The sequence below is a fragment of the Bipolaris sorokiniana genome (genome assembly GCF_000338995.1).
Source record: "Bipolaris sorokiniana ND90Pr unplaced genomic scaffold COCSAscaffold_7, whole genome shotgun sequence".
In the NCBI taxonomy this organism is placed as follows: Eukaryota; Fungi; Ascomycota; class Dothideomycetes; order Pleosporales; family Pleosporaceae; genus Bipolaris; species Bipolaris sorokiniana.
In genome coordinates, this window is record NW_006911901.1 from 1,172,913 (window position 1) to 1,189,764 (window position 16,852).

General features: G+C 49.0%; 6 protein-coding genes across 6 annotated transcripts; 1 reads left to right on the forward strand and 5 right to left on the reverse strand.

The window, feature by feature from the left end:
* Positions 1-78: 78 nt before the first annotated feature.
* On the reverse strand, positions 79-2,351 carry COCSADRAFT_324435 (uncharacterized protein). The gene is made up of 4 exons (XM_007701990.1): positions 2,143-2,351; positions 2,055-2,077; positions 376-1,964; positions 79-322 (listed from the first exon to the last, which is right to left on the reverse strand). The coding sequence occupies exons 1-4, from the start codon at positions 2,200-2,202 to the stop codon at positions 189-191; spliced, it is 1,806 nt and encodes a 601-aa protein (XP_007700180.1). The 5' UTR covers positions 2,203-2,351; the 3' UTR covers positions 79-188.
* A 313-nt stretch (positions 2,352-2,664) lies between these two features.
* On the reverse strand, positions 2,665-4,146 carry COCSADRAFT_142806 (uncharacterized protein). The gene is made up of 2 exons (XM_007701991.1): positions 3,730-4,146; positions 2,665-3,677 (listed from the first exon to the last, which is right to left on the reverse strand). The coding sequence occupies exons 1-2, from the start codon at positions 3,908-3,910 to the stop codon at positions 2,965-2,967; spliced, it is 894 nt and encodes a 297-aa protein (XP_007700181.1). The 5' UTR covers positions 3,911-4,146; the 3' UTR covers positions 2,665-2,964.
* Positions 4,147-4,501: 355 nt separating this feature from the next.
* COCSADRAFT_324464 (uncharacterized protein) lies at positions 4,502-6,234 on the forward strand. The gene is made up of 4 exons (XM_007701992.1): positions 4,502-4,823; positions 4,873-5,298; positions 5,367-5,616; positions 5,666-6,234. Exons 1-4 carry the CDS (start codon positions 4,636-4,638, stop codon positions 6,212-6,214), a joined length of 1,413 nt encoding a protein of 470 aa, XP_007700182.1. The 5' UTR covers positions 4,502-4,635; the 3' UTR covers positions 6,215-6,234.
* Positions 6,235-7,730: 1,496 nt separating this feature from the next.
* COCSADRAFT_36947 (uncharacterized protein) lies at positions 7,731-9,175 on the reverse strand. The gene is made up of 2 exons (XM_007701639.1): positions 8,332-9,175; positions 7,731-8,244 (listed from the first exon to the last, which is right to left on the reverse strand). The coding sequence occupies exons 1-2, from the start codon at positions 8,849-8,851 to the stop codon at positions 7,919-7,921; spliced, it is 846 nt and encodes a 281-aa protein (XP_007699829.1). The 5' UTR covers positions 8,852-9,175; the 3' UTR covers positions 7,731-7,918.
* A 381-nt stretch (positions 9,176-9,556) lies between these two features.
* On the reverse strand, positions 9,557-11,405 carry COCSADRAFT_36948 (uncharacterized protein). The gene has a single exon (XM_007701640.1). The coding sequence runs from the start codon at positions 11,380-11,382 to the stop codon at positions 10,003-10,005; it is 1,380 nt and encodes a 459-aa protein (XP_007699830.1). The 5' UTR covers positions 11,383-11,405; the 3' UTR covers positions 9,557-10,002.
* A 1,399-nt stretch (positions 11,406-12,804) lies between these two features.
* Positions 12,805-13,788, reverse strand: COCSADRAFT_26531 (uncharacterized protein; the record flags this gene model as incomplete). Its single annotated transcript, XM_007701533.1, has 3 exons — positions 12,805-12,851; positions 12,929-13,068; positions 13,154-13,788. The coding sequence occupies 3 exons, from the start codon at positions 13,786-13,788 to the stop codon at positions 12,805-12,807; spliced, it is 822 nt and encodes a 273-aa protein (XP_007699723.1).
* Between the last annotated feature and the right edge of the window lie 3,064 nt (positions 13,789-16,852).

Sequence of the window (16,852 nt, forward strand, 5' to 3'; positions counted from 1 at the left end):
TTCAGTACCTAGCCACGCTAACATAAGATTGTGCTAACGGAACGGTTCAATTCAAGACTGATTTTAGCTGCGTAGTGAAGCCTCCTCTAGTCATACGGGTGGAGCACTGCGGCAAACGTGCCAAGCATGCATGTCGGCATATGTACACGGTTGTGGGGTGGGGTGGGACTTGAGTACTACAGTTTTAATCATGATTCAGCACTCCAGTAATTGGCAAGGTCCGCGAGTAATGTTTTTGGCGGGAATCTTGTAATGTCAAGATTCTGCTCCAAAACATGCATGATCGCCGTCTGCTTGACTGGGTCCTGTACGCATAGACCAGCTAACCGTTGTAAGCATAATTTTAAATGGCGTATATAATGGTTACATGCTTACCGGTGTAAACAGCCTGGATGTTGGTCATGGCACTGGGCATATCTTTTGATTGATGTGACGACGCAATACCGCATATCGTTTCGACACTTTCATCCAAGGCTCGTTGTCGAACTCGAAACTCATCGATACCTCCTATTGATGGCTGGTTGATGAGAACCAGGATCCGCCCAATGTGAAAGCTCTGAATGGCAGCCGCAAACGAAGGAGGGTGAATCCAGATGGGTATGAATGATTCACCTGGCCTAAGTGGGGGCCCTCGATAGATGGGTTGGAACGAAGAAGGAAGCGCTTTATGCCAATCTTCAAGCGCTTGGAGGAGCTTTCCGGCTTGCTCAATGCGCGTGCTTATGTCATACTTTTTCTCCGTCGCAGCAAAGTCTATACACCTTCCGCAAATGTACACGATACGCAGGGCTAGCTCGTCGGGGTTCAAATCCATCAAACGTTTGGTAGGTCTCCATATAGTCAGAACTCGTCGCCCTTCACGAAAAGCAACCCACGAATCTTGACGTAGCCACTGCCACCAAGCAGCCCTTCGCAGCGGATCTCTACATTCTCCATTGTTGTTTTGGCTCCTTTGAATCCAAAATATGCCACGAAGATGCCTTTCCCATGCACCATTGCTGTATTGGCCCTCAGAGTCCCACATCTCATATGTGCTGATAAGGATGGAGGTTGAGATGATTTCCCTCGATTTCGAGTATGAAGGGTAGAAGAGGTTCTTGGAGAGATAATGCAGCGTTTCGTAGTAATACTGTGTTGCGACTTGAAGCAATGGGTTTCGTAAGTTGGCACTGGTGCTTTCGGGGTTCGGTGCAGGGTCTTGGAGGCTGAGTTGGTGAAGTTGCGGTTCGCTCCAGAGCGCCATGTGACGCGCGGCTACAGCAAGCAGGGACTTTAGCAAACCCACGTTGTGAACGGCTAGGGCGGGTACAACTGTGGTAAATTGCTTGGAAGGGTCACTCAAATCCAAAATGGGACCAATGACGCTGACGTAGTGCCTGAAGAGAACAAGCTCATCGTTTGTGATGGGTATAACGTCGGTAGAGTTCCATTGCTCTTGCATCTGAGAGTCGGATTCGGCCGTTTGCTCCTGTTGGCCTAGCTGAGGATCTACATTCGGCGTTCCTGCTTCAGGGCTCTGAGCCCGCGACAAGGCGGTCCTCTCCAGGTCGAGATTCAAATTGTACTTGTCAATATTGTTCATGGCATCTTCGGCAAGCAAGTCGTAATAAGCTAGTGGGGCCGAGTTGGGCGATGGCAGAGAATTGATGACAGTTGAAGGAGACTCAAACAAGAGTTCAGGCGAGGCTTGCCAGACCTGGGGATCGATTTCTCGAGGAAGGGGTCTTCGAGCAGAGGCTGCTGAGCCCGGTGAAAAGGCTGTGGAGGCAGGTGAAAAGGCAGCAGACGAAGAGGCATCTTCATGTGCAGGCGAGGTGGAGTGCACAGAGCCTGAGACGGTGCTTGCTGTGTCTGCCAACACATCCTTTGAGGATGAGTAGACGCATTCTCGGTCTGACTTGGTGCATGTTGCACACCGAGGCCTGAGTTCGTCACATTTGACCCTTCTCCGTCTACACGTAAGACTAGGCGGGTTAGCAGAAGTTTTGATGCGGCAGGCTTGATCGTCCAGCGGGTCTTGGTGACGCGTTGGAGCGATGCCATGGTGAGCTTACCAACCGGTTGTTGTCCGCAGACCCTGTTGAGGGCGGAAAATGTCGGGTCAGTGAAAATGGCACAAAAGGTGGGTGTGCGTGGACTTACTCGCGCTCTTGAAGGGCGGGGTTTTCGAGGCTTAGGAGGGCCTGTAGAGGATGCTGGCATCACGAACAATGTCGTGCATGCTGGTAAGACTTCGCGTCGAGGTCCTTGTGTCTTCGCTTAGGACCCGGACCTGATCGCGTGGGGAAACAAGAGTTGGAGACAATACCAGCAGCTACGCCAGACCGGATAGGCTTCTGGCGGATAGTGCTGGAAAGGATTACTTCTCACAGAAAATGGCGGCGGCAGCGGCAGCAGCAGCAGTACTGTGGGGATCTGAAGGGGCGGCAATGGTGCAGAATGCATGCGACTTGGGAGGCGACAGACCCCGCGCCAGTCCTGAGCACTATCCCCGTCCGGCTCAAGTAGGGATGCCTAATAAATACATTGGGCGCGTTGCCTGAGCGGTGCAATTGCTTCGGTTCAGACGGTATCCAGGACACGCAAATAATATTCTCAGGAAACTAAAGAAATAATAATAATCCTGGGGGTAAGCCCAAGGCACCACGGGAGCGACATGGATACCCGCAGGAGGCTGACTCATTTGTCTCTGTCTCGCCTGCCGTCTGTCGCGGGAGCTCCTTCCGTGCAATGGATGATGCCCTCACTCCAACTCCAACCCTCACTTCTCCACCAACCCCAATATCACCTGTGCACACACACACACACACACCCCAACATACATATTCTCTTTTTAAAACGCAATGGAAATTCATTCATCGTCACAGCCGAAAGGCCGGTCATCTATCACACAGACTCCACCCAATGCAGTATTATCATGAAACAAACGAAACGCGTACAAATGAACAGCCACAGTCACCTCTATTACCATGCCCCGACAATGCCTGCCACGGGGATGTCAATGCCGGTGGTATAACTGGCCCCGTCGGAGAGCAGATATACGTAGGCTCCGCCAAGTTCGCGAGGATCAGCCAGTCTCGGCATGCCGCCATAATATTGCATCTTCAGATTCCAGTCAGGCGCCTTCTCAACATAGTACGTCATCTGCGTTCGCACGAAACCGGGCGAAATGGAATTGACACGAATCCCATGCTTCGCCCACTCCATGGCTAGCGTGTGCGCCATGTTGCGAACAGCGCCCTTGGTCCCTCCATATGGCGCCGACGGTGCTGCCCTGTTCGGCCGGTACGAAGTCATGGATGCAGTGAAGACAATCGACCCCTTTATTCCCAGCTCAATGAACTTCTTCGCTGCTGCCGTCGCGCAAAAATAAGCGCCGAACACGTTGAGGTTGAATAGCTGCTCTAGCTGAGGGCGGTCAAAGTTCAGCGCTGGCTGATGCTTGGTCATTCCCGCGTTGGCAATCATGCCATCTATGCGGCCCGACTCAGCTACAATCTGGTCAACCGCCTTGTTGACGCTTTCCTCGGACGTGACATCGCAGTGCAGGTAGTGCACACGCTTGGGGTTCGCCTTTTGAAGCGCCTGGAAATCCTCGCCCGGTTCAAAGAGGTCGAGCGAATATATCTCTGCAGCGTCGTTTGCAAGGCATACCGTTGCAAGTCCCAGACCGATGCCTGTAAGTACCCATTAGTGTCGTTCCCGAGCGTCGGAGAGGGGTCGACCAACCTCTGTTTGCGCCAGTGATGGCGATCACTTTGCCCCTGAGGGTGATTTTCCAGTCAAAATCCTCCTTTGGCTCAGTGGTCAAGTAGACGGGATTTGGCACGCTCTGTTCGACTTGAGTGCCATTGACGTGACCATTGGCAGGCGCTGTCTGGTCTGCCTGCGGCATGATTGCAGGAGACATAAGTGGAATGCGGTTAAAAATAAGCTGCTTGAGGAAGTCTAATGATATATGGCAGGTACAGCGAGGGGGCTGAGATACTTAAACTACTGGATGGCTGGACGCCTACTTCACAGGCTCCCCGCATGTTTAAGTACACCACATTTCCTTAACCCCACACCAGCTCGTGGCAAAACAATCTTCTACTTCGCTACCGAGGATCCTTGGAAAAGAGCGACGCGTATTGTCACCGTACCGGAAATCTACCCGACAGTGAACCAACGCCAGAACGAGTTCGTGGCGAATGCATGTACACCCAGCCGGCAGTCGCTGATTTGGTCCTCGTCAGCGAGCTCTCGCTTATTGACACACGCTCGCATCGAGGCGTACTTTTGTGCATGCAGTTCTGCGGATAGCGGTGGCCAATCGTTGCCATCACTGCATCAGCCTAGCTGGACCGCATTGGGTAATTTCGGCTAATGTACTAAGACCTGGGGTAGGGGAAGAAGGGTCGATCCACTCTGGGGATCGATACGACCTAGGCATTTCTGGGCAGTCACCAAATCTTGAAAAGATAACAAAACGACTTTGCAGAGAAGATCTATAAAGCTTCAAGCTGTCACAAAACAACAAGGATATCTTTGCGACTGTCTCTAGAAAGTCACCGACGGTACCCTTCTATCCACTGCAAAGCGTACCGCATGCTTGGGTTTTTCGTGTAGACACTTGCTTTTTTACGCCAAGACACCATGTCGTCAACACGCCATTCGTTCGAAGCCGGCGACATCAAAGATATGGATACAACAAAACAGATTGAGGTGTCCGAGGACTTCACTTGGACACCTGAGGAAGAGAAGCAGTTGGTAAAGAAAATTGATTCTTTCCTGCTTCCAACCATGTGGTTGATGTATCTGTTGTCTTATATGGACCGCACAAAGTAAGCTGCTCCCGAAGAATTGAAGTTGCAAAGATTGATCAAGTACCAGTATTGGCAACGCAAAGATTGCAGGCATGGCCGACGATCTAGGTCTGACTTCGAGCCAGTACTCAATTTCTCTAGTTGTCTTCTTTGTTACATACGTCGCCTTTGAACCGCCTTCGAATATGCTCTTGGTCCGACTGAAGCCTTCCGTATATCTTCCTGTCATCATGGCCATATGGGGTGCTTTGACTTGTGTTATGGGTGCTATCCACGACTTTAAGCATCTTGTTGTACTTCGTATATTCGTTGGTATATTTGAATCTGGATTTGCCCCCGGTATCATCCTCATCATCTCGTCCTGGTACAAGAAGGACGAGCAGTCGAAACGATTTGGTGTGTACATGTCAGCAGCCATTCTCAGTGGCGCTTTTGGAGGTCTCCTTGCTGGTGCTATCACTGGAGGTATGGAGGGAACTGGTGGTCTACGCGGGTAAGTGGATTTTCAATGCAGATGTTATGATTTCGGTCCTTTAAACATACTAATCTATCTCAATGTAGCTGGCGTTGGCTATTCATCATTGAAGGAGCTGCAACTATTGTCTGGGCCGGAATCTCCTCTTTCCTCCTTTTGGACTTTCCAGCGAATACCAAGCGGTTGACTGATCGCGAGCGACTCATTGCTACTGCACGTCTCCGAGGAAGTGGTATCCAGACATACGTAAGTGGTGATGTAAGGATTGGCAAGCTCAAATCTTTCCGCCTCGCAATCATGGACTGGAGAACTATCGGATTTGTCCTCGGTTATATGGTGAGTAATCTGTCGTATCTATCAAAACCATGTGACTAATACCTTCAAGGTCATTGTCGGCTCTTCCACTCTTTCCTACTTCTACCCCACGCTGGTCAACGGCCTCGGCTACAAAGACACCGTCACCGCACAGTACATGACTGTTCCCATCTATGCCGTCGCATTCGTCTGCACTGCAGTAACAACATACTTTGCCGACTCTATTTCCATGCACCGTGGTCTTGTAATTGCGTGCTGGCTCGCGTTTTCGCTCATAACCTCCATCCTGGTCTGTGTGATCTACGACTTCACGGCACGTTACGCCCTCCTCGTCCTCATGGCTGCCGGTCTGTGGTCATCCAACGCCGTATCTCTATCGTACGCCAGCGCGACATTTGGATCCATGGAGCCCGAAGTCAGGGCTATTGCTATCGCGCTTGTCAATGCGCTTGGAAATCTGGCGCAAATCTACGGCGCATACCTTTTCCCGGCTGATGACAAACCAAAATATCTCATGGGCTTTGGCGTTATTTCGGGAATGTTGGGCTTTGGTATTGTTGTGTACATTTTCTTGCATGTCGCACTGAGGCGTAAGGATGGTTTGAACAGTTTTTTCTAAACAAGATGAGTTGTCATTTTTGTACTGCAATAGACCGTCGCTACGGGTAGTGACTGAATGTACAAAACGAGAAATGAATAGGGCGCATAGATGATATCACGAAATAGGGCGCACAAGAAATGATACTATCTATACAGTCATTGTACATATACTCCGTTCCAGAGCTAGAGCGAAAGCCTTCAAATACACTTTCCAAACTCACCAACAAAATTCCGTGTACCATCTTCTCCATCCTCCCCTCCCAGCGCCATCAATATTCCTTACCTCCTAAGAAACTCCACGCCACCCAAACATGCTAAACCTACTCCACTTGCTCCCTCCCCGTCCTCCAACCTGCACACTCTCATACGAATACCGCACCACCCTAAACGGCCCCCCTCCTCCTCCTTGCCCTCCAGCACCGCCAGAATTAGAAGCCTGAACAACAGACCGTCCGTCGTCCGCCCCTCGTCCTTTCACCGCTGTCGCTCCTCTCGCACCGGAAGCTGTATTCCTGACAATGACCTCACCACGATTCTGATTGGTAACTGTGCATTGTCCACGCTGCGTCGGTGTAGCGGTCCGGATTCCCTGACTGAACGGAGGGCGCTGGCTATATGCTCTGCAAGCAACTGTGCCAGCGTAACTCCGGGGCTGCGATATGCGTGTCCTGACCGGTTTAGTACCTTCTATGGAGGCAGCATCTCCATTCGATACTGCTATTCTTGTACGATTAGAACTTTGTTGCGCATAATTACTCTGCGTATTCGATGCTGTTCTGCCTCGAGTGGAAGAGCCCTACGGCGTGGCGCTGGCGTTGCTTCTGATAGCATTGGACTGCGGAAGTGCGGTGTGGTTGTAGTTGGTTCCGTGCTGTGTTATTGTTGGGTTTCTACGAGAGTTGCGAGCCTAGGGCATGTTGCGGGTGGAGGGTTGTGTGGCGCTTGGGGTGGGGTAGAGGTAACGGTTTGGGGAGTTTGGGTCGCCGTCTGTTCAGAATGTGTTAGAAAAGGGGGTTTCTTTTGGAGAGGGACGGGTGATTTGAGGAAGTTGAAGATACCCATTCTGTTTTGGTGGAGATGTAGGTATGTTTAGTATTTTAGTGTTCAGGATGTATGCGTGTATGGGTGTGCGAGGAGAGTTGCTGGATGGATTTATCGAAGATGATAGAGGTTGCGAGATCTTGTTAAGGGAAATCGGCGACTAGAATGGAATTTGTAAACGGTGGAGTGCTTCACTGTTGCTGCTGCAACTATGACAGTCGCGGTCAAAATGGAATAGTCGATGGTGAACATCATGCAAATATACACGTTAGCCAACGTGATTGTGACGATCTTTCTCAATGTTAGCAAGAAATGTAAAATAAGATAGTATACCAAAGCAAGTTTTATCTTGAGTGGTCTTTTCGTAACAATTTTGCTAAAAGTATACTGTTTGTTTAAAATCGCGGCGTATGGACAGTAGTAGCAGGGACATCACAAGGACGCGCCATCATAGGGACCCTTATCACATGTTAGATACTAAAACAAATGTGGTTTCTCGTCAACAGCATCATCGCATTTTCCCATTTGTTTTCCTAGTCCAATCTGTCAACAGCAGTTCAATCGCTCAGTGAATTCTCATAATGAATAAAAATGCAATCAAGTCATTCATAGAAATAGTCGAAATATAGTGTTGATGGTATATGACCCCATTTCCATAACTTCTTTAATCCTTCATTCCCATCTAATAATCATCATCCTCATACCTCCGCTCCTCCTTTCCCTCATCATACGCATCCCCCATGTTATCCCCAAACTCCTCCACACCATCAACCATATTATCCCACTTGTTCTCGATATTCTCTGGGATATCCTCGATCGCCTGGACCTTGTCGCCCGTCCACCTGGCTGCGTTTTCAGGGAAATCCTCAATGTTCTGAACGCCATCGTCCCATTTCTGTTCGACGTCGTCGCCGAAGTTCTCGACGCGGCCGGCTTGTTCGCCGGTCCAGTGCGCGACGTTTTCGGGGGCGTTTTCGATACCCTCTTTGGCTTCGTCCATTGTTTCGCCTGTTTGGAGGGAATTGTGTTAGCTGGGATTTTTCTTATCTGGGCAAAGTGCGGTGATAGGAAAGGGGGAGAGAGTGGAGTTCTTACCAATTTTATCGCTTTCGTGCATTAGTAGGGCTCCACCTGCAAGTCCAGCGGCACCCGCTGCAGCGTACTTCCAGCCATTGCCTCCGCTCTTCTTCTCCTCTGGCTCAGAGCCACGTGTAGGGTCGTATGCGCTCTGGTTGTATGCACCCTGATTGCTGTAGCCGCCCTGGCCATAGCCATATCCGCCTTGTGGTGGTGGGGCACCGTAGCTGCCTTGCTGTTGTGCGAAGCCAGGGCCAGGGTAGTTGTATGTGCGTTCACCGTTTTGCTGGTTCACAAAGATCCAGCGGTTCTCCCGTCCATCCCACTCTGCGTACCATGGAGGGGAAACTGGTGGTGGTCCGGAAGAATGCTGTGGTGGCGAGTAGCCCTGTTGCTGTGGTGGGTAACCCTGTTGTTGCTGGTAGCCACCATACTGTTCTTGTGGGGGATATCCGGAATATCCTGATTGTTGTTGCTGCTCGCTGCCGCCGCTCTTGGAGCCCTTGAATTCTGACATCAATTCACTAAGGAAACCCATTGTGTGAATGTGGGTGTGTGTGGTAAGAGGAGGAGAGTGCAAATGCAAGTGTGGGTAGGTTGGAGTGAATTGAACGAGAAACGTCAAGTGTCTGTGGACATGGTAGTATTAGTACTTGGAGGAAACGCGGCATTTAATCCATCCCAACCCGATCTCGGATGTAATGGCACCTGCAGCTTAGTCTGCCCCTCAAAAGATCCATAGGCCCAGCGTACAAGCCTCAGCATGAAACGTGGCGTAATCTCGGTGAGGCGGTGTCGCTACGCCCGGAGTTTGGACCGGGCAGCCACTGTGCTGGCGGTCCGAAACAAACTCTGTGATGCCAAGTCAAATTCAGCGACAGTAGTTGTAAAGACTGGTACTTATCAAACAACAAAGACCTAATGTTTTCCTCGAATGAGTTGTTGACAACATGGCATCTCTGAGTTGGCATAGCAAGATGTCCCGAACCAAGCTTCTGTAAGCTTTCCTTGGCGCAGCGGATGCTCCCTTTTCCAGCAGATTGTGATCCTCGGCCCCACCGTGGCGAGACTTTTGAGGCGCAGCTCAGGGGCTATTGGCCCATGCTATACTATTGTGCTGCGCCACGCTCTGGATGAGATTAATACCGCGATGCGCAGGCCAACGGACGGATACAACGGATACATCGTCGGCAACAAGAAACATGTCATTGCTTGTTTAAACACAATCAGTCTAATGTCTTCATTCTTCGGCTCGAGCGGCTCATTTACCAAGAAAAGGGGGACCACGAGAGCCTTTCTCCTGACTGTTGGGGTTTGAGGATGCAGACTTCTTTGCACGTGGCAAGAAACACTTGTCCAGCAGACGGTAATGACCTACCCTGCGCTACAAGCACATTTCCCCAGGTTAGAATAGGTGGGAACAGCCGTAACCGAGCGGGGCTTCGGCAGGTGATCAGTCGGCTGTAAGCTCAGCAAGATCGCCAGGCCTAGCTCCAGGCAATAAGGAATCGAACATTGACCACACAATGGCTTCGAGAAAGTCAAACATTCCACTTCCATCATTATCGTACCATTGAAAAAGCTGTCATCAATGAGGAAACTTCACATCCTACATAGATCATGTACCAGGTACGAGAATAACTATGACCACTCGATAAAGAAGACTTTGCGTGGGCTCCTCTGGGTATCTCAATCGAAAACAACCTTCTTTCCCGCCGGCTTGGCCCCACTAAGATCGATCTTGAGCTTCTTGCTCTCCTTAGCCATCTTGGCTGCCTGCCAGGAAGGATGCAGCTCGCCCTTGTCATCCCTCTTCGCGCCAACACCAATCTTCCTATCCTTTTTATCGCTTCTCTCGCCCAAAGGCTCTGCATTACCTCCACTCTGCTGCGGTCCACCGCCCAGTGGCTTTCCTCGTCTTTGACGCTTGTCAGTGCCGCTCACTGCGCCGCGCTTAGGATCGAAGGTGGCACTGCGCTGTGCCTTTTCGAGATGCTTTGCTTTTTGTCCGTATTTGAGTTCTGCAATTTTTTGACGGGCACGTTGACCCCGGCGATTCTTCCGTGGGGCGACATCCACGTCAAGGTCTGAGGCTTCTGATTCAGAGCCGGAGAAGTAGGCGGCATGGCTGAGGGCGGGGATGAACGCAGAGGATGTTGGCTTCTCTTCGATGGCCTTGGCCTTGATATTTTTGGTAGGTATGGCGGCTGAGTCGGAGTCAGAGTCGGACCTGGAGTCCTCATCCTCAGAGTCCTCATTCGATAGCAATTCGCCGTTCGCGCCATCGACCTCCTCAACCTCACCCAACTCTTCACTTTCGCTCTCACTGTCAGCATCGAGATCAGTATCAGGGTCGTGTTCGCTGTCGCTGTCCACGATACTTGGAGGCCGCTCGTCGTCCGTCACAGAAGCTTCACTATCGTCTTCGCCAGACGAAGGCTCTGCTATCCGTGCGCTGAATGCCATGTATGGATCATCTCCCTCGTCGCTCGCGTCCTTCATATCAACATCCTCCTTCTTTGCAGTATCCTCATCTTTCGGCGCCTTCTTCTCTTGCACCTTCTTCCCGCCAACTTCTTCCTTCGCATCTTCCTTGCCCTTGGCGACTCCAAGTACGCCCTTCAGATCCTCAACCACACGGTCCACCACATTCTTCACCTGCTTGACCTTGAAAAGCCGTGCCGTGACATTAAGCGTATTCACATCCTTGTTTCCCTCTCGTATCCCAGCAATGTATTCCTGCAATGGCTCGGCATCCTTCAAGCTCTTGACCCTTGCCAGCGTCTTGCGCAAATGTTGATCACCCACTTGTTCCAAATTGAGTGCTTTAAGCGTTTCATACTCAGAGTTCAGGCGATGAATGGTCTTGGTCTCGTTCTTGTTCACCGCGTATTTCTTTCTGCGACTGTGCTTCTGGCGCTCGAGCATAGAGGCATGGCGCAGTGCTTGAAGCAAAGGCTTTTGCGCATCAGCGAGACGCTTCTCACAGATTTTGGCGCATTTTGCGGGTGTTGATTTGGAAACCGACTCGATCGCGGGAGCGGGTGAAGAGCGCTTTCGTTTGGGCATGCTGGGTGATGGTAAATTGGTTTGGTTTGGAGATGTCGCGCCGAAATTTTGGAGATGCGCCAATTTCTTATCGATAAGCAGCTTGGCCTGACTGTGCCTTTGCTATACTCGATTGTCACAACACGGCTAATGCCCTCACCAACAATGACCTCAATCTTTGAATGAGTGCAATCGCAGTAGTTTACCAAAAAAATAGAGCTGGCAGCTAGTAGATATAAGCAATAGACTTAATCATTCTTTCCGCCCAATCTTGCACTCAAGCATGTGACATCTTAACAATCCATCACGACAAGTTCAAGTTCAACCAAGTAAATACCCTACTAACAATCATCCGCACAATTTCCAGCCGCCCAGCATCCATACTGTCTGTCGAATTTGAGCGTATCATGAGGATCCTGATTGACCTTACCCCAGCAGCAGGTACCATAATTATTACGCCTACTGACTATTATCTTCCATTTGAGTAAACTATCAAGAACGTACAGAAATGTATGAACCACTGATACATTTCGACTGGTATTGTTGTGGCGGTGGGCGTGGTCTGGGAAGAATGGCATACGGATTTCGTCCCTGTGGACTACATAGTCCGACGCCCACCATAATGGTGGCAAGGATGGCGGTGGAAACTGAGTGGCGCATGTTGCTGATAGACTTTTTTGTATTTATGGCTGGCGATAGCTGTGTTGATTCAGTTGTATGTCGCTAGAATTATTGTTGGATGGTGGAGGGAGGAGTGCGGGAGTCTTTAATGATGGAAACCAACGTGCTTATGGCTTTTGCTAGAAAACAAAAGGGAGAAGAGGGCCGAGTGGCCAGTGAGAAAGGATAAGAAACTAGTCTGCATTTTGCTAACAGGTACCAAGTCACATCTTGGTATATAAGCGCTAGATGAAATTATCGTTCGCGAGGTCTGACATTTCATTTCCGATACGCTGTGGGACGCCCAAGCAGCGAGCTAATTTTTCTTTACAAAAGTCTGAAAGCGTGAGGAATGTGTATTGTATTTAGTTACATTCTAGTGGTTGAGATAGATGACTTAGTAGGACTATCTGTGGGTCAAACGTAGTACTTCATCAACCATAACGCAGGGAAAGGAGAGAAAGCCATTAGCGTCCATTTAGTCATTAAATATCACCATTGTGTAACGAAATGAGCTCGAGTGGTGATCCCAATTCGTATGTAAGCACCAGGCAAAGACCCCAAATCTCCGAGGGACTTCCGACTGTTCTAGAAAAGAAGATATCAAAAGAACATCAAAACCACACTAACCATTCCTACTACTTTCTCAAGGTATTCTTTTCAATGTACGAAAGCGAAGAACTGTAGCCATAGTATCTGCTATGTAAAAATGCTCTGAAACTTCGCATACACAACTCCTAAGCGTCTTTACTTGCTATACAAACATCCCAAACGCTATACCCCTCAACCATGTACAAGCCGATCAAACTCTTCATCCTCAAACTCCTCCTCTAAACCATCTCATTAGCAAAACCACCTAAGATAGCCATTCCCTCCTTCAAGGTAAAGAGAAAAGAAACAAACTTACTACTTTGCCCCTTCAACTTGCTATTCTCCTTCCTCAGCCTCCAAATCTCCCCCCTAAACTCGTCATTTTCCCCTTCCAACTCCTTAATCTCATCGTTTTCATCCCAGTCTCTCTCCTCCTCCCAAGCTTCCCATGGGCGCCTAAACACGTTCTTATTGTTAGCTCCAAAAGAACCTTTTTTTCGCATATCCGCAAATTCGAATATTGCTGGGTAGTAGTACGTACCTGCCGTAGACAACTCCATAAAAAAAAGCGAAAATCGCAGACCAAAATCTGTGGAAACATGCGCGCAAAACCCATACATATAAGTTACTACTCTTGTCGGAATCTTCGGAATCATTGTCGTAGTAGTTACTACCGGCATGGCCGCGATACAAGGGCGGACCGGCATTATACATTGTTAAAGCCAGTCTTCTTAAGTTTTGTTGGTATATCCGCTGGGCAGCCATTCGCTTGATGCGATGTCGTTGTGTTTCGGGGTCAATCAGTTTTGATACGAATACTGGAGACACCGCTTTTGGCACTACCACTGGGATCACAGCTTTTGGCGCTGCAATCATCGTTTTTGACGCTTCTTTCTGGATGAATGTTGGGAAGACCCGTAGGCTTTGCTGGAAAAGAGTTGTTCGATGAAGCCGCGATGCTCCTATGAAGAGAGCAGGTGCGCCGCGCAGGACCGAGACAAGGCCTATTGTCCGGACGAGTTCAAAGCCAGAGACATGATGGTTTTGAATAGTAGTATCAGATAAATCAGGGAGGATGTGACTGTGTAGAATGTGCGGAAGAGGTGTACAAAGAGGTGTCAGGGATGTTGAAGTTAAAAGGGAAAAACCGCAACAGTCGTTCTGCATATTGGCCATAATGACCGGATCATAGTTGGCGCAAATCCGCGGTTGACCAAGGCCGGTTCGATATGACCAAATTGCTATAGCTCAATTTGCTTCAATCTATCAGCAAATTTTCGCTTCAGGGCTAGGGCATCTATGGTTCGATAGTGCCCGACCAATGCCCTCGCAGGCATGTCAAATATCGCATGGTCGGTCACCAAGGGACTGGACGTCCCTGTTTTTGAGCAGCGGAAGCGGTCCGAACAAACTTTCCAAGCTATTGTCCATGAAGCTCCACAGATATTCGCCTTTTTCTGCATCTCTACATACTAATGTAGTTGCTAAGTAATTCTAAGTACGCAACTGCTGCGTGGTCACTGAGCATAGTGACGTGTGATCACTTAGGAAACACATCCGTTCTACACAAGTATCTATTGGTACTAAGCAATCATACATATATAAATAAATGGGCGCAGACGTAAAACCGAAATGCAGACGTGCATAAATCTCCAAACATCTGAACATCAAACCATGCTAACGTTGTAGCATTGCAGATTGGTGTCAATGTTGACGATGATACTGTTGACGGTAATGCTGTTTATGCTTTGTGTGAACTGCAAAGAAACCCAATGTAGCCATCCAAAGGATCTTCCGTTAAAGCAATGGATGTGAGAAATATCCACAAGAGGGAATGTCGATAAGAAAAAGTGTTTATGGGAGATATTGAATGGGTGCAGGGAGTGCAACACCACGAGTCCTACCATGGGGAGTACGAATACCTTCGCCTTCACCTGCACACGTCGGTGCACGTAGTCGCTAAGTTAAAAGATAGAGCACAGCAAGAGAGGCACAATAAGCTAGAATTCATAGAATTGGATGATGATCTACTGTACACGAAAGTTCCCAACTTATACTCTTTAGCCTGGATCGTAGCTTCTGCCCAAGTGTTATTAGTAGCCCTATGTACCAGCAAAATATGAGGAGCGTCCATAATAATGGAGCGTCTATAAGGGGTTGTTTGCCTGCTAGCAGGTGAAGCAATTTCAGTCTCAGTCTCTGGTACCTCAGCCCTAACCTCTACCGCCGGCGCATGGCTCTTTGACATTCTGCAAGATTTGCAGGTCGAACAGGTTCTGGTATGGAAGTATCATGAGAAGGGAGTGTACATAGAATGGAAGTGTCCACGGGATGAGATATCCATGAGAGATATGAGGAGCGTCATCGTTCGTTCCTGGCCAGTAACACACCACAGACCCAACACTTCCCATTTACCCAGGGAAAGATGGAATAACAAGTGTTTATGGTCAGGCACGGGACAGGTGCAGTGATTAAGCATGAACTTACTAATATTGTAGTAATGAATGTTTGCGAAGAAAAGAAGAGATTAGACCTGAGATGCGAGATAATATTCTTCAGTGCCTGCCCTTGGGAAGCGCTTGGCATTACGTCTCGCCTGTGTTGGTGGCCATTCTTCAAGGTACAGTACTTATTCAAAAGTCTGGCCTCGCTAACCGAAACCCCACCATCATCAAAAGTTGACGCCCGTGCTGCTATCACCAATACCTCCACCAAAACTGCATACTTTTAAAATTTGAAAAATAGAATTAATTCTTCTATACTAGTATTTAGCTTGCCAGCCTCGTGCCTCGCGGCAGGCGCGGAGGCGTTGCGGCATTGACTTAATCAGTGCCTGTATTTGGCTGCTAGGTATCCTTCTCCAGCACTCTTTTAGTGCCTTACAAAAACTATCCTACTATTCCTAGGTTTTGCTATAATTGCAGTATTATAGATAGAAGCGATCCATGTTTCGTTTAAGGACCTACCAGAGGTGCTTAATAGGGTTAAGGTCTAGTAAATAAGCTAGCCAGCTAAGTGGTGTAATCTGATAGGAGGTAAGGAACTCGCGCACTCTACAGGAGGTGTGTATACGCGCGTTATTATGCATAAAAATCTGCGAGGGCCGCCAGTGAGGTAGAAGACCTTATTTAAGGGTTTAGATATAACTTTGGCCACTGTACCCACCACAGGGAGCATCTAGATCCCTTTCTATAATCATAAGAGGACTGCGTCGCCCCCGGCCGCGTTCATCCACCTATATAGCCCCCCACACTATCTACTATAGGCCCTGGCTGAGCAAAACCTCCATAATTATCCTGCGCTTCTATTTCTCTTTTAGATACCAAAAACACTACTCCTATATAGCACCAGATCCCTTCTAAACTAAGCACTCATCTAAGAACTTAACCGTGCGCTAGTGCTAAGGAAAGCTCCAGTATTAACATAAGAATCTATAGCGTCGACGAGCATGCTAGAGCTTTAACATTAGACGCTTTTTACAGCAGTATTTACTAAGATTGCGTCCTTTAAGGACTTAGTACAGTCACGTCTCAAAAGTCTGTTCCCCCGAGCACGGGCCTACCCCACCATCCCAATTTCCTCAGACTAGTCTCTTCTTCAACACCATGTAACTCCATCTAAATGAGATCTTTTTGCGCAGAAATTTCGCGTAATCGAATGCCAGGTAGTGAATTATCAGATGCCCAAAGGATATATATTTTGGCCCAAGCGGAGGGTGGATGCAGCACGTCAGAAATCGCGACGCGTCTGAGCTGCACGCGCCGCGCAGTAAACAAAATAATCCATCAATGGGACACCGAAGGAACCTACACCAAGCACGATCGGATGGGCCGCCCACCCAAATTAACTAGTAGGGATCACCGACAGCTGCTTCGAGCCGTAAAAAAAGATCCCAAGATCGAGTACCGCGCGCTGTATCGCGAGGCCAACCTATGGGACTCTGACTCCGGCACCTCCACCGTCTCTCGCGCCACAATTCGACGAGCACTTGCTCGAATGGATTACCATAAGTTTAGAGCGAAGCGCAGGCCACTTATTACCCGGATTATTGCCAAAAAACGCTTATTTTTTGCGCGGAGGTGGCGTTTTTTCACTTAGGGTGGTGATACTATTTTGAAGTTTTCAGACGAGTGTAGTATCGCCCGCGGTTCTGGCCACAACACCACTTGGGTATGGAGATTACCAGCGCAGAAATGGTTCTCACGAGATGATAGAAAGTGTCCCCCACTGGCCGGCAGCC

Bases quoted from the DNA above. Each gene is read 5' to 3' on its own strand.
- COCSADRAFT_36948 (XM_007701640.1), bottom strand. From the start codon at position 11,382: ATGCCCAAACGAAAGCGCTCTTCACCCGCTCCCGCGATCGAGTCGGTT.
- COCSADRAFT_36947 (XM_007701639.1), bottom strand. From the start codon at position 8,851: ATGGGTTTCCTTAGTGAATTGATGTCAGAATTCAAGGGCTCCAAGAGC. The intron at 8,245-8,331 runs GTAAGAACTCCA...CCCTCCAAACAG, and splicing joins GCACGAAAGCGATAAAATTG to GCGAAACAATGGACGAAGCC.
- COCSADRAFT_324435 (XM_007701990.1), bottom strand. From the start codon at position 2,202: ATGCCAGCATCCTCTACAGGCCCTCCTAAGCCTCGAAAACCCCGCCCT. The intron at 1,965-2,054 runs GTAAGCTCACCA...TAACCCGCCTAG, and splicing joins CTGCGGACAACAACCGGTTG to TCTTACGTGTAGACGGAGAA. The intron at 323-375 runs GTAAGCATGTAA...TACAACGGTTAG, and splicing joins CATCCAGGCTGTTTACACCG to CTGGTCTATGCGTACAGGAC.
- COCSADRAFT_142806 (XM_007701991.1), bottom strand. From the start codon at position 3,910: ATGTCTCCTGCAATCATGCCGCAGGCAGACCAGACAGCGCCTGCCAAT. The intron at 3,678-3,729 runs GTTGGTCGACCC...GGGTACTTACAG, and splicing joins CATCACTGGCGCAAACAGAG to GCATCGGTCTGGGACTTGCA.
- COCSADRAFT_324464 (XM_007701992.1), top strand. From the start codon at position 4,636: ATGTCGTCAACACGCCATTCGTTCGAAGCCGGCGACATCAAAGATATG. The intron at 4,824-4,872 runs GTAAGCTGCTCC...ATCAAGTACCAG, and splicing joins TCTTATATGGACCGCACAAA to TATTGGCAACGCAAAGATTG. The intron at 5,299-5,366 runs GTAAGTGGATTT...ATCTCAATGTAG, and splicing joins GGAACTGGTGGTCTACGCGG to CTGGCGTTGGCTATTCATCA.